Here is a 16,312-nt window from a genome sequence, read left to right as displayed (position 1 = left end):
TCTAGAAAAACCTTTCAGAAATTCAAGTAACCTGTATCATCCTTTATCCACTGGATTCTTGATGAAACCAAAAAACCAAGGGCTGAGTATGCATATAGCCCAAAGGCTGGTCGTCTGCTTTCAAGATTACATTTAATAATGTGACTAATGAGGGCAAACTGAGGCACAGCTGATATTGCCACCCCACCCCCCCACCCCCCAAAAAAAACACCAAAAAGAAGAGTATATTATATGTAGGAGGTGTGTATGTATATGTATATAGAGAGGGTGTGTGTATATATATGTAGGAAATACTTGGGGACAACAGATGATGAGCATCTTAACTCCATTTACAGACAGTGTTGACATGAGGTCTTGGCATTAGAATTTAGAGAAAGAATTGAAAAATGGGATGGCTTAAGGCATGGGCTTACACTTGGGGCCTGAGTTCCTTTTGTGCTGAAAACAGATCACAGGTCATTTTTATTAAAACGGGGCAGGGGGGAAGCAAAAATCTTTGTAGTTGGGAAAAAAGTTTGCTGTAAATTGAATATGCTTTATAGGATGCTGGGGAGCCACACCATTAAATGTGTCCTGTGTCCCAGGCAATTTCATTTCAACTCTGTGTGACATCTCAAATGTGTGTTTTTCTGCAGTTTGTAAGTAAAATACTTCAGCAATATCTGTTAGGTCATATATACCATAAGCTTAAAATGTTTATGGTTTAATTTATTGCTGGACCAAGAAGAGCGATTGAGGGGTGTTTTGATTTTGGTGTTCTTTCCTGGAAGAAAGGATTTTATTTCTGAAGGGATAGGGGAGTTGTTGGTGTTCAAAGTAAAAGAAACATTGTGGGCATGTGTCCACCAGATCTGTGTGATCCTAGGATGACTGCCGAACATTAGGATTTGGGATTTTGTTTCACATATAGTTAAGACTGGATTGCTTTGGTCTGTTGTCTCTCTTTCCCAGCCTTAGAAACACACGTGCAGACCAGTACCAGGGGCTACTCTGAAAGCAGCAGCAAACATTGCATCTCACCATAAATTAATGGAGTGGAAAATCAATGCTTTGATGAACATAAGGCCATTGGAAATGAAGCATGAAATATGAATGAATACCTCTTTACTGTGGTAAAAGTGAAAAGGCTGATACTTATGAGAGGAAAACATTAGAGATTGATAGATACCTCTAGGCAATTTTGCTTCCAAGGAGAGATGTATAGTAGCATTTAAAAAAAAAAAAAAAGAAGTATATTATAGCTATAAAATCATTTCTACCCTATAATCTGTGAAAAACACTTTAAATGCAATATCTAGGCCTCCGGCCTAATTGCATCCTAAAAGTATGAAGAAGAACCCATTTTACACATTATTAATATGTAACTGTAAGTTCTGTAATTCTTTCTGGTAAAGAACCAGATAAGTTACAGGAAAAGTAATATTTTTTTTTTTTCCTCCTTATAAAAAATCTTCCTGGGGGATTTTTGCAAGTAAAAAAAATGTGATTGCAAATTAAATTACACATTAAAATACAAGAATTCTTATGAAGATAACACAATAAATTAGTTTTGCTCTAAACACAGCTAGTGGAACGTGAAATCTCCTTCCTTTCTCATGCAGCAGGTGCGAAAGAAGAAAGTACTGTTTTCTTTGTTAGAAGAAATAACCTTTTATTAATTCTGACTGAGTTTTGCAAGTGATTTGCCTTACTTTGTTCAGTGGAAGTCAGCACAAGTATGCGCTTTTCTGTCCTTCCAGGCTTTTTCCAGCATTTGCCATGGTCAGTGGTCAACATTGCAATTAAGGACCTTTTCGTACTGAGTGTTCTCAGTGCTGCCCAGTTCAGGAAGTGATTTATCTATCTTTCAGGCATAACTTCCTATATTTAATCTTCTCTAAGTCCTGTACATTTTTTTTTAAATCTAAAAAATTAGTGTGGTTTTGTATAAAATAAAAGCAAAAAAGCCTTATTTTCTTTTGGATTCATACCTAAGTTTTCTCCACCTTTTTTTCCTGTCTCATTTCTGTTTTCTTGTTCTCACTAAATGACTGAAGAATCTTAGTTTTTACTCTGTTTCCCTTTTGACAGTTCTTCCAGTACTTCTTGAAATCTAAAATATCCTTCCTTACTGGTCAATCCTTTCACCGTTTTGTAGGCATCTCACTCTTCCTATTGTTCTTGAAGCAATAATTCATCCAACCCTCTTGTAAAATTCTTTCCCCTTACCTGCCCTGATGGTGGTGTTACTGTTCTAGCACCTTTGACTGCTTTGTATTCTTGTTCTCTTCTGTGCTGTGTGAAGAGTAGAAATTACCCGTGAAAGAAGGGCCAGATTTGGGAATTCCTGAACATTTTTCTCCTACTGCATCTTGCATTGCTACTGCAGAATGTAGCAGTGGGATGAGAGCCCTTTCTTAGCTAAGCACACAGTCTAAGGGTAGAAGTTTATTCCTGGAAGGTGGGTTGTATTGTTTGAACCTCGTTGGCCTCAGAAGGAAAAAGAATCCAAACATCTGGAGAAATTATTTTACCAGGTGGTTGTTTTATAGAAATAGGTCCTAATATCATCAGCATATTAACTGCCAGTACAAATTTTTCCTAATTACAAAAAATCAGAGAAATACTTTTACATACATATTTTGGCTTACATGTAATTACAGAAACAGAAAAACCAGTCTCACATCCACTACCTAATTTAGTTTATTGGGACTGAATATTGGTTACAAGTTCAGTCCTGTGAGATGCAAGTGTGTCTCATTGTTTATGAAACTAGACCTTCATTTGTTATGGAAACTATATTTCTTAGGATTTTAAAAACTGAATGTTTGGAACTGTTAGGAAAGAAGCAGATAAGACAGAGATCATTGCTTCTAAATTGATGGTGTTAAAATTGGTGGTCTAAATCGAACTAGAATAGAACTAGAGAGGCCACACAAGACATAAGAATGATCAAAGGTATGAAACTTCTTCCAGGTGAGGAACAACTAAGTACGCTGGGACTGAAAAGACACAGAGCTTTTCTAGTTAAGGGCATGTTTATTCAGTTTGCACAGAATTTACAGCACAATGATATTTTACTTCAGGACTGATTAGTTTTATTTCTTTTATGGATTTTTGCTTTAAATTGCCAGGGCAGTAATATGGCTAATGAAATCTGGTATTGGTAGATTGCATACCAGGGTAACAGAACTTTATCCCAAGAAGCGTGATTTATAGAATTGTGGAGGAAGTACCAATGGTTGGTCAGAACGTACAAACAGTGGGGTTTCTGCTTGCTCTTCAGCAAACAGTAGAAGGGGCAGCCTTTGAGAGAAGCTCCAGAGGCATCTGGCTGATGTTTACTCTTTATGCGTGACCAACCATCTTTCTCCTGTGCAGAAACCCCAAAACATGATCTTCATTTTCTTTGGTTCTTTGCATCTGGCTATAGACCAGTGTTTTTGTATCACGGGTGTGGATGTGAAATCTTGTTATTGAATCCAACCTCAACTCTCACTAGAATGGCAGCTCATTTGCAGCAGTACTTACTGTATGCCTAAACCAAAAAATATGAAATTTGATTTTTCTATATTTAGCTGACTGCTAACTGCACATATTTGTATTTAGAAAAAAAAAGGATGTCTCTACTATGTGTTCAAGTACAAATAGATAAACATGAGTATAGATCCATATTTATGGTAAACATACTTTACTCCCTGAAGTGCAATAAAAGAAAATTTCATTTTGAAGACTACATGAACTCCAAAAGTGTAAAAAAGTATTGTTTTGCTCAACAAACTGGTAACTGTTCTTGGAGATTCAAATGAAAGAAACTGTACTGTGTGTTTTATTTTGTCCTTTTCCCTTAACAGCCTGTTTACTGTTGACCTGTTTAATTTACAGGCGCATACATACCTGTAAACCTGTTTCCATAGGTGTAATAGGTTTTTAATGGTTGAGATGGCTGAAAAAATTGATCAGTTTTTTATGTTTTTTCTTGTGTTCTGTTCTTTAGAGTACTCGAGTAGCTCTAGACCATCTGGAGTCTGTTCCTGAGAAACTGAGCCTGTTAGAAGATTTGAAAGATACTGGAGTGAGAAAGTTTTCATTTGACTCTTTCAGTAGTTTTAAACTGCTTTAGTTAATTAATGTCCTCTCCATATAGGTAGATAAATCAGTTAATAATGTATTTTAAATGATGTACATATTATATAGACAAAACCATACAGAAATTTATTTTCCTGTTTATACAGATTTTTTGAGGTTATAAAATTAGTCCTAATCAGTAACGCTACTGAAGTGCTCTATAATGTAAGCAAACATTGATAACTGGATATAATGGGTTATATAATTTATTATATCCTAACGACTGGTTCAGAATATTTGTATTGAGCGATGAATTCTGATATTACTTGTTAAAAAATGATAATCTTGTAATCAAATTATGCTAGTTATTTAAGTATTTAAAGTAATGAGTGAAAATAGGTGAACTTTACAGCCTTTTTGTTGTTGTTGCTTTGACATAACGCTAGTCCTTGTCACTTATTTTCCCAGTATCACTGTCAAATCAAGGTGTGTTTCTTTGGACAGAGTGGGACATACTGACAGTAGTTGTGGAGTACTATCAAGAGTAATGTCTGAAATTAGATCGTCACGGCTAAATGGCTAAACCACTGTATTGTTTTTACTTTCCCTACATGACGTTTGTGGCTTACCAAAAAAGAATTTGGGACTTCATTGCACCATATAAATTTTAAATCGGTATTAAATTACAGATCAATAAATGCATAAAGATTTGCAGCTTTATTTGCTATATAGAATTTTTCATCCTAAGGCAGTCATGAACATTTCAAAATATACTTGTTTGGAAGATTGTTCATTCTAAGTGTTCTTGCACGAGGTCTTGTGTTAATAATTGTACCCTATTTTACTGTGGTCATCATCAACAGAGGAAAACAGATGCTGATTGAAATGTTTGGGTTGTTTTAAGATAAACATTGTTGGGATGTATAGTTTTAACCTCACCTTTTAGGTATCCCCAAAAAACCTTTTTGCTCTGACAGAGGTTAACATTTGCCTTCTGCTTCCAATGGTTCGGCACTGCTGAAGGGAAAGATTCTGTTCTCAGCTAGGCAAAGCAGAAGCTTGAATGCAGGGTTTCTACAATCTGCTTCATGCTTGCACCCTCTTGCTTCCCAGGAAATGACATTGTCATCTTCTGGTTTGCTGTAATTATCACTTAGTCAGCATTCATGAGATTGGAACCCGAATTCTTCAGTTTAATTTGAACTCTGCCCTCCTCTCTGATGCTTAGTTGTTAAAAGACTGACTTCTTAAGATGAGTCCCTACCAATAGCTGTGTATTGTTTAATAATAAATTTATTATTCAGGAAACCTGAGTTTTATACCTTAGCTGTGAGAATGATGTCAGTTTGGAGTTTCATTTATTCTTCTATCTGAAAATAATACATTTGGGGTTTTTGTACAATAGCATACTTTAATCTCAAGTGGTATGCATGAATGAAGTATTTCAAAGCCATTCATTGCTTTCCACTGCTAACAAGTTCTTTCCTCAATGTTTTCATAGGAAGGGAGAAGGAAAGAGGAGGTAAATCTTTGATAATGCTTCACAAGCTGTCTGGTAGTTGTAGTCATTCAAGTGAATCATTAGCTGGTTCAGTGAGAAGCGTTATGTTTTCCTATTTAAAAATACTGTTTCGTCCATATCCTTAGAACAATTTTTTCTTTTTGTCAAGTGCTTGTTTCTACAGTATTGTCATTAATTTTTCACCATTACAGAATTTATTTGTTAGAAGATATGATATTACTGAATTTTGGAATGAGCTAGAATAAATTGTTCACCAGCTGAGGATGAGGCTGTTCATGTTTTAACTTATTTTTGTTTTAACATTACTTTTCTTTACAGAACATTGTGCATTCATATGGCCCCTGTATTTCAACCTCTGAAAGTTAGCAATTAATTCATTCTTGCTATATTGAAATTCCTTGGTGATACCTGTGTTTACAATAGCCAGCCAACATCTGTTAACTGCTTTTCATATTAAAAAAATAATTCAGATTTTTCGATGCATTTCTAGGAGGCCCATTGCCGAAGGGAGATGATTGAAGAAAGGTATACAAAGTATAAAGAAATAGTGAGTTCTCTACAGCAACAGCTGGAAGATTCAAAACAAAGAGTCCAACAATTCAAGGTATGTGTGTGTACTCCACTTTTGTTTCTTGATTGCTTTCTATTAGCAATGTAAGCTTATTTGATGTATGTTAATTCCTAGTGAAAACACAGACTAAAATCACACATGAATGTTTCTGTTTTATGTAGCTGTCATGGCTGATGTAAAATTCGATGACAGAAATCTTGCCTTCATTGTGAAGTGCCATGGATACTTTCCAAAAATCTTCAAAATTTCACAGGAAAGTGTCTTATTACTGCTCTGGCAAATTGCTGGCTGCAGCGGTTTTATTGGTTTGTTCAATTCCCTCTTGTCTTTTCATGTAAAAGATAAATATAGAAACCTGTTTCCTCAGTTAAGAGGATGATTAATTAGTAGATTGGGTATAGTGATTTTTTCAGTAGCTGATCTTTGCATTATTTACAAAAGATACTGTATGATGGCTATCTCATGCATAAATGAAATCCAGGCAGAGGGGAAGCGATTTGCTAAAGGTCACTCAGTGGACTGATAGCGGGGCTGAGCATAATTTCCTAACTCCCTGCAACACAAATCCAGTGCTCTTGTTTAGAAATATTGCCTGTAATGAGTTCACCTTTCCAGCTGTTATCACGCTTCCTTTCTCTTCGTATTAAGCTTGTTTGTGGTCCTGTGGCTTCCCACCGCATGCTGGTGCGATAGCAGCTTGCTTTGGCAGAGCTGCAGGTTCCGATAGACGTCATTGAAATAAGTGATCGGAGCTGAAGAATAGTGCTGGTATTTCTGCTTCTTATCACAACCCAGTCGAGGTTCTTTGGCAGTCAGTCTCCCCAGTGGCTCTAAGCAGCTGAGCCCAACATCTGGGATCACACAGCATGTATTAAAAAAACTTTCAGCTGTTTGTGTTCCCCACCTCCTCCATAGTGGTCTTTCTTCTGTAAAATGAGGGCATACTTGCCAGTAGGTCTTTTAAAAAGTGGAAAAGGTGAAATAAATAGAGTATTTTATCTTAGTAAGTTGCTGTTGTAAGAAGAAGGTACTAAACTACTTGAAAAAGCCGTCTTGCTCTTCGGTAAGAAAGAACTGAAAGGAAGAAACGGGGTAGATTCACTTTCAGTCTATTCCTAATGGTAATCTTCGGTTCTTAAATTTCTCTTGCCTTCACACAAGAGTTACTAATTCAGTAGCTGTTGAAACTTGGATAACATTGAAAAGCCAAGTGGAATGTGATCAGCTGACGGTAGAATAGAAAATCGCACTAAGCTGACTGAACTTACTGAGCTCACAGGATTTGAACTCTATATTCAGAATCCAATATAAAGCTGATTCCAAAACAATATTTCCTCTTTCTTTAGACAACAGAGAGCATTTAACAGCTTCCATTTAGTCAGGCCTAATTGGGTTTTTGCTTGACATATGGTACTGTCTGCTGTCACGGTTGTTACAAATAGAATAGAATGTTCAAACCCAAGTAACAGACGGGTTCTAATCTGATTTTGGTTATCAGGCTAGCTTAGTTTAAAAAAACCTTTTTAATGCTCGCCTTTCTTACCTGCCTTTGGAACTAAGTCAAATGCGTTGTTTAATTTTTTTTTATTTTACTATTTGTCATTTGGGAGTCTCTAAAACTGATCGGTGGAAGAGTGTAGGCTTGAGGACACCAAGTTTCGTTCTTTCTGATAGTTTTGATTCATGCTCTGTACGCAGTGTGGTGCTTCTGCTGATATCTGGTAGTTGATAAGAAAACACGTGTTTTAAAAAAAAGGGTTCTTGTAAAATTTTTACATTGACTATTTTAGATAAAACTACTTAGGCAATTAATTTTTCTTCTCTGTTATGATATTCTTTCTAGCCTTTCTCGTAATACCTTTCTTTCAGCTTGCTTGCCAACATTTATCTCAGACAGGCATTATCTAATCCTGTCCCCCAGCCTCTTCATTTTAAGGAGCTAAAATGAAACTGAAGTTAAATGTTCCCCTAAAAGCGGTTATTTTCCATCCTTTCTTATGATTTCGTTCTTCCCTACTCAGTCTTCCTACTCCTCTGTAGTCTTGTCAGATGGCTGCAAAATACCTGTTGCTTAGGAGCCCAGGAAAATCATAATTGCCGTTTTGTATGTGTTAAAATGTAAGATTTCCAGTCATAATGGAGGCCAGAGGCTGGCAGAATACCTTCCAGTACAACAATCGTGATTTTTCAACTAAGAAAGCGCTGAGTGATAGTAGATAAAGAAGAAGCTGGGGAAGGGGGGGGAAGAAGGTAAATATAACTTATAAGAATAAATAATAGGGAATACCAACTGAAGCAAAAAAGCTAGAGTAAAACTAAAGATAAATGTTATGATGGATAGATGCAAATATTTTAGGACAGTTTCCCTGCCATGAACAACTGACCATCTAGTCATCCCAGCACATGGATGTAATTGTAAATGAAGCACGTGAGAAAAGGCACGTTCTGCAGGGTACAATGGCTATGAAGGAGAGCCATCCTGTATTGCAGATGCTGGTAGGAACACCTTGCTTGTTTAAAAGTGCTGTTCTAGAGATAGCGTTTCTCAAAGCAGAATGAAAAAACAAAACCATCTTTTATTCTTTAAAAGCTGTTATTGTGCTGTGTACACTTTAGGTATTAAGTCTCATCAGCACATAAGGGGATTAATATGTATAATTCCCATTAGTCTTAATAGGACTAAATCCCTCTTCAGTGATGGGACAAAAGCCCATTGTATCTCTAAATTAATGTTGAATTTCATTTTGTTTTCTGTTTAGTTTTCAAATCTTAGTATCAGCGTGAAAGATAAATTGCAAGATGTTTTAACAAAATTCCCTGAGGCTGTTTATGATAAGAATTCAGTAGCAAAATTGAGTGTTTTATGAACTGATGCATTTGTGCATTATTATCTCTTCTCATTTCAAGAAACTGAGTAATTTGGATACCAAGCCAAGCTTTTAATCTTATTTTGGAGGGTATTGCAACTGGGGACTACTTGCTGCAGTGCTGGTAAAGATTTAGGGAGGTTTTTGTTTAAATGGCCTTTTCAAAATTATCTTCTTTTTTTAGCTTATAGATCAAATGACTTTACTCACCAAAAAGCTATGCTGTATGGGTCTATCCATAAATAGTAACACTGTACTTCAGGCTTTATTAAACGGTTTAACAAAAAAAAAAAATAATGGGAAAGCAACTTCAGGTATTTTGATATGAGAAATCAATGAAGTTTGAGTTTCCTCAGTGGCAGGGAAAATTGATTCAATTTTTATTATTACTTGTGGAACTTCAGTGAGTTAACGTGGACCATTCATTGATGAGGAATTCATCATTCACTGATGTCTGCCCTGCTGCTGGGCTTAGTCCTGGACTCTGAATGTGATGTCAGTAGGAAAGGGAGATTTTTTACAGTTTTTTGTAGTGACAAAAACTTGCAATGCTCTCAACGCTTTTCTCAAGGCAAAGCAGTTTATTGCAGAGATTTTGTGGTGATGAAATGGACAGGAAATTCAGAAGCAAATTAATTTGAACCTAACAATATTGAGAGTTCTAAGAATCAATCATGTGTGAATTCACAGCACATACCTGTATGTGTCCTATTGTATGGCTTTTGTTAAAGTTTAAAGCTGCTTGATATTAACAGATAAAAATTATTTTATTTGGCTGCCACAGGATATGAAAATGGATGCTGAAATTTCTGATTTAGAAATGGCTGCTCCTGCTTCTAGTTGGCGAACGCAAACCAGCTTTTTGTCCAGCTCAGTGCTCTCAGATTCAGGTTGTAAGTATTGTTTCACAGAAAAAAAAAAAAAAAAAGTAATATATATTCCTCTTTTTAAGCTGTTTTACTTGAGAGAGTACTACTACACTCTACTTTTTGACAAAAAAGTGCTAGAACCATCTTGAGTCCTCCTGTGTTTTAGCTGTAGATAGTGGATGGATGCCTTTGTCTAGGAAGTACTTTGTTACATCCCACTGATACTTTTGGGTTTTTAAATTGGAGCATGCAATATATTCTGTTTGCTATCCAAATCTATGCCCAAAAAAAAGGGGTGCACTTGGATTCTGAATCTCTGCATGAAGAGTCATACCTGTGTAAGCTGTGCATCTTTTTCAGGCACAAGAGACATCCTCAGCCAAGGATTCTTTCCCAGATCTTTCATTTGTACCATTTAGTCTCGTGCTTGTGTAGCCATTTAACACTGAAAGTTGAATCGGTAATTCTGCTTGTATTCAGTAGTTGTTTTCAGCTATCCTTTCTGTCCCCTAGTGTGTATACGCGTGGTGTCATGCAAGGCCACAGGATCTCTGACGCAGCTAGGAATGCTCAGCACAGGATAGGATGTGTTAGATCTTTAGCAGGTACAGGCACACGTTTGCATGAGTGTAAAAAAAAAAAAAGGGGGGGGGCGGGGGGAGGGTTTAAGGTTTGGTGGTTTTTTGAGCATATCAGCATATGGATATCAGAAAGGATATCACCTTCCATTTCTCTTCAATATAACCAGTTTGTGTACCCGGAACCTATTCAGTAAGTTGCATTTTATGTAATGGAAAGTCCTATTTCAGGCTTCAGCGCACGTTCAAACCTTTGCATCTCACAGTGAGTGCTGCAGTACGTTACCACTCCTCAGTAAATAGTCCTGAGTTGATCTGAGAGGTTAAAGATAATTGGTTTCTTTTCCTTTCAGAATCTGTGAGTTGTGATGAATATCTCTTTGCAGACCATACTGAACAGCACTAGTGGGAATAAAGCATATGTGGAAATGCCTCCACCTCCTCTGTACTTCAGGAACAGTTTCCCCTGACTCAGAGTTGTTATTTTCCCTAACTTCAGCCCCGTCAGTCTTGCAAGTCCAAGTACAGCTCAGCTTGGTTGGGGCACAGAAAGGGAATCCCGCGCACCTCGCAGGCATGTTGCATAGGTGGCCCCAGCAGCCCTGTCAGCCTCAACAGCTCAGCATTCTGCTGCAAAAACCTGCTGAAATGTAAAGGGTGCAGCATACTTCTAAAATATTACAGTATCTTTATATTGCTTTTTATTGTTACTTCAGTGTGTTTTAATCAATTTTAGACAGTTGTCAGAGAAATAGGATCCATACAATCTGAATATCAATCTGATGAACCAGTTCTGGGTATTTATTCTCCAATTCAGCTGTTTTTTATCAGCACCAAGCTTTCTGGAGGTAAATAAGTAAGTGATAAATGAAAGACTACTCTAGTGATTCAGTGTTGATTGTTATGAAATAGCTGCAGAATCTTCAGCATTTGAGGAAGACTCCTTTTGAAACTGTGTTCAGGCATGGCTGAAGGACTTTTTTTTTTTTTTTTTTTTTTTTCCTTGCCTAAAACTTTTAGGAAGATATTTTCCATGATCTTCATATTTCATATTTTCCAAATCCCAGAATGGTGCTGAGAGTGTTTTCAGTTTTGTTGTTTTGCCCAGATGCTACAGAACTATTTTTAAAAATAATGATTTGTATTTTTTTGCTTTTGTAAAAAAAAAAAAAATAAAGACAGTGATTGTGTTTCGCTTTTTCCTATTTGTTTTTAAGGGAAAGGAACTGAACTCTTTCGAGTTTTAGTTTCTTACTTGTATTCTATAAAAATCTATTAGTCAAATTTTCTAAAGGCTAAAAAGAGAAGCAGGCATAGAATATTTTTCCTATCCCTGATTTAATTTGACTGTGATAGAGTGAAGGTGGCATTCTTAATTTCTCACTTTGCTGATTCTTTTCTCCGAAGAGTTAATGCTATTATATGTTCTTTATGCTTAGTAAGTAAGGATGAGAGCAAGTCAGGTCCCCGGTGAAGATGCCTGATGTCATTTCAGATGTCCTAGAGTATGTTTCTAGCTGTCATCCCGGGAAGTCATAGGTTTCCCGGAATTCCCATCAAATCTTGTGCAGCCCTTTGTGGATATCTGTGGTAGCTTAGAGCACTAAGATATGTGAATTACTCCACAGACCTTGGTGAGCGAGTAAATGTTTTACCTTTGCGCTGCACCTGGTCTCCACCAGTCGAATGTGTAGTTTGAAGGTGTGTCTATAGCTCTTGAGGATAGTGACAATTCTGCAGTGGTAACTATTAATGTTAAGGAGCTTTTCTTGTAATTGCCAGTAACTGGCAAATGATACAAGCAGCTACTTCAGTCATGTTAGTCACATAAACGCCATGAACTTTTAATTTCAGTAATGATATTAATTAGTTATAATTTGAGACTTTGACAGTGAAGTATAATTTGAGGTCTTTTGCTCCCAAACCTCTGTAGCTTTTAATAAATCTACCAATAAATGTCATCAACTAGTTTCTGTGATTAATTTATCTCCTTACTTCTCCAGAAACAGAAGAATGGACTTCCCTCCCCTCCCCCCCCACCACCCCCCCACCCCCCCCACCCCCCAGTTACCTTTTGGAGCAGTTTGCAAGCCTTTGTGACAGTAACATTTCCCACTGCATCCCTCTTAAATTCATGAAACCTTACAGGTTGTAGTCAGTAAGTAGTACTAGAAGCTCCCTTCCCCCTGTGGGTCTCTTAGGACTCATAGAAAGCACCAGGGAGGAGAGTGGATGAGTTTGATATAATTTATCTGTCAAGGCGGATCCTGGGATTTAAGTTTAAAATTGGTTGAAGAAAGAGGGACAAAAAGTATGAAAAAATAAATACGGGAACAACAATCTGCTTCCATACACATATTCGGTAAAAAATTACCAATGCAGCAGGCCGTTAAAAGGAAAAGTAATGAACATTAACATTCTGTTTTATGTCTGGCCTTCATGTTTCTGGTATAATTTCTACAATTGTAACAGCTTTTCCATAACAAACTATTTTAAAGTTGCTGTGGGAACAAGCTTTTATTTCTATACCCATTTTCTTAGAAAGGAAGAAGTTTAACTGAAAAAATAATTTATACAAAGGAGGGTTCATTAGACATGGTTTGCAGTCTGTATTATTATCAGACCCAAATGCATGGTATGAAAAGTCACTACTAATTGCTATCTAAAGAATAATCCTCAGAAATTGTTTTTCATGGCCACTGTATTTTTCTTAAATGTTATATTACAAAAGTCCCTAGAGTTACACATGCTCTGCATTAGCTGTGTGAATTGCGTCCCGTCTTTCTCTTTGTACAGTTCATCACTTCAAGGTTTTAACCTGGATGGTTTCCCAGAAGCTATATGGCTTTCAGGCTTTCTATTGTTGTTGGGAATTTATGTTCCAGGGCTTCATAAGCTGTGACTTTACGGAGAAGAAAAAAGCCACCAGTTTTCCCAACTTATGTAGATCACAGTCTTTTCTGACCCTTTGGCTTTGGTGACACACAGCACTCTTGTGTCACATATACATATGTCACATATACATACTATACGTGGTATATAGTATGATTGATGTCATGGTTGAAGAAAACCAAATTGTCCTGAATGTTGGTTTTATTGGTGTAAGAATTAACTTTTGCGATGTATCTGATTTTATCCCTCCATGTATACTTTTTCATAAGTTCTTAAGACAATTTGTATTGACATTTAGAAGTAAGTAAATTAATTAAAATGATATTGTAACATCATGATGCTGTGGGACACCATTCTAGAACGGAACCTTCCAATGCTGCCCAAGGATAAAAACGTGGAATGATTGGAAACTTGACAGCATCACTTTGAAAAATGCAAATGGATTAATTCAGCAATGAATTTTCTTTTATGATTTTTCACTTTTCTTTGAATACTGACTACAGGAGGTACTGTTGAAGTAGCATCCAGTAGCATAGTTTTGGACCAATACTGAAAATTTTATGCTGTAAAATGTCCCAAACACAGTGATGTCATTCTCCTTCTAAAAGTGAAAACACCTCACTCCTCCTAATCAAACTGTGATGACTTGCTCCCTATTAAATAACTTTCAGTTATATACTGCTACAGTTTTAATAGACTATTAAAAAATTGCACTCTGAGTACTTATTACAAACAATCAGGAACAACTGCCTTTCTTACATGCTTATGATATAAGGACGGCCATTAGAAGAACGGTCTGTTTTATAAGCCGATACCCACTTTCTTCCCCTTAATTTCTGCCTCATGTTAGATAATTGCTAGATGTCTGGATATTTGGATTTTTTTCCTCCTGCACTTTATCATAAGATTATGTCAATTAATATTGTCTAGATTTTGATGCGATAAGATGTATTTAGAAATAAGCATTATGTATGCCGCCTGCTGTGAAGGTGTATACGCAGTATGGCATCCTGAGAACACCTCCCTGTTCAGTGACACTTGTTGGCTTTAGTCCATGCTATTGAGAAAGAAATTCCTTTGGGAATTTTCCGAGTGGTTTCTTTAGTCTTAATTAAACAAAAATGCTGGAAAATTAAATGGAAACTAAAAGTTAGTGAAATTATCAACTTTAAAAAAAATGCAGCTTACATTTATTCTGTATAAGAAAGCTCTTGGCCATGCCTGTATTATATAGTATTAAAATCTATTTTTCTAGAAAAATAAGTTTTTCAATTCATAGCATTAGCAATATTGAATGTTTATGAATATAATTTTACTTGTTTAAATTATATTGTATAATGAAATACACACTTTGTATAAACATTGATGGTCAGTCAGCAAAGGATAGGTGTTTCTCTGCAGATGTGTAATTACTTGTTTTGTTTTTTTCTAGCAGTTATGAAAAGAATGGCTCCTTTTGATACGAGTGCCACCAAGGACGATTCCATTAACGTTGCTGTCAGTGAAATTAAGCTGCAAGCAGAAAGAGGGAAGCAGTAGAACATTTTTCAAAAAACATGCCAGCTTTCTCTGTGGTAAATTCCATTCTGCTCTTTTTTTGGTTTTGAACAGCAGTAATTCCATCTGATACGGGAGTGATGCACCCTGAATGATTCAGCTATTGCCAAACACTTGAATGAAAGAGCACCAAGAGTGAGTCTAATGAACTCTTGAGATAATTTATGCATCTTGTACACCAAAGGTTTTCTGGGATTATGCTGTTCTCTTGTATTTGTTTCTGCAGTTGTCCTAAACTAAATTTATTTTATTCCTGAAATATTATGAAATGAAAGACCCATGACATTAATCTTTGCTATGAGCTTATTTACCACTGTACAGGAATTGTTCTTACATTTGTTTTTTTATAAAATTTAATAATACTATTACCAATGAAAAAATATTCAGAAACTACCTTGGTCCTAATATTTATTATGAAATTTATTATACAGTGTTGTGCCTACGCGTTTGTGATCTTCGGTTTGCAGCAATCATTTAAGCTGTGAAAAATATTAAACAAACCCAAATTTCCTCAAGATTAGTGGAAATTTGTATGATGACTTCAGGTTCAGCATATATCTGTTATAAGCTGTTTAGAATTATTCTTCTAAACAGTTTTATCGGGTGACATCTGGTTAAGGTGTTTAACAGCACCTGAATCTCACCCATGCTCTGTATTAAGCATGTTGAAGGACACTGCTGTATGGCTGTGAAAACTTTTAATAACAGGGTTTAATGACCACTTACTTATTCTGTTTCATCTCTATTAGAAGAGATGTGTCACACTGATTTTAAAATGTTATGGAAATACAATATTGCACAGTTGTATTTGTTCAGATATCTTAATTCAAAACAAATTGGATACAGTGCTGCGTTACTGTGGTTGCAAAGTGCACATCACAGGAGAATTTTCTGTTGTCAAAAGAAATGCAAACGTTTCAGATAGTCCTTGTTTTGCTCTCTTCTCTAGTGCTTCTGTTCGATCACTACCAAAGTGCCTTAAATTTTGCCAAATCTGTCAGAGCACTGTAGCAACACGAACACCATGGAAAACATTTTGGTTTGTAGACTTCTTTCATACTTAGGAAGCTTACATCTTCTCTGAAATATTATCTTTTTTTAGCACTGTAGGTGTCTCAGACATAGAATCATAAGAGTATCTCAGGTTGGAAGGGACCCACAAGGATCATCGAGTCGAGCCCCCTGGTCCTTGCAGGACTGCCTAAAGCTAAACCGTGTGATTGAGAGTGTTGTCTGGACGCTCCTTGAACTCTGCCAGGTTGGTGCCATGGCAGCTTCCCTGGGGAGCCTGTTCCAGTCAACGACCACCCGTTGTTCGGTGAAGAACCTTTTCCTGATGTCCAATCTGATCTTCCCTTGACGTGGCTTCATGCCATTTCCACATGCCCTATCGCTGGTCACCAGAGAGA

At 36.5% G+C, this 16,312-nt stretch overlaps 1 protein-coding gene across 1 annotated transcript in view; it reads left to right on the top strand.

The window, feature by feature from the left end:
• Positions 1 to 15,827, top strand: part of CEP128 (centrosomal protein 128) — a 124,619-nt gene extending 108,792 nt beyond the window's left edge. Inside the window, exons 21-24 of the mRNA XM_037395231.1 lie at positions 3,977 to 4,054; positions 6,060 to 6,173; positions 9,792 to 9,900; positions 14,779 to 15,827. Coding sequence (XP_037251128.1) covers positions 3,977 to 4,054; positions 6,060 to 6,173; positions 9,792 to 9,900; positions 14,779 to 14,885 — 408 coding nt within the window. The 3' untranslated portion in view covers positions 14,886 to 15,827. The remainder of the gene's footprint in view (positions 1 to 3,976; positions 4,055 to 6,059; positions 6,174 to 9,791; positions 9,901 to 14,778) is intronic.
• Positions 15,828 to 16,312: the final 485 nt, after the last annotated feature.

The sequence above is a fragment of the Falco rusticolus genome, chromosome 7, assembly GCF_015220075.1.
Source record: "Falco rusticolus isolate bFalRus1 chromosome 7, bFalRus1.pri, whole genome shotgun sequence".
NCBI classification, from domain to species: Eukaryota; Metazoa; Chordata; class Aves; order Falconiformes; family Falconidae; genus Falco; species Falco rusticolus.
This window is presented reverse-complemented; position numbering and strand designations above follow the sequence as displayed.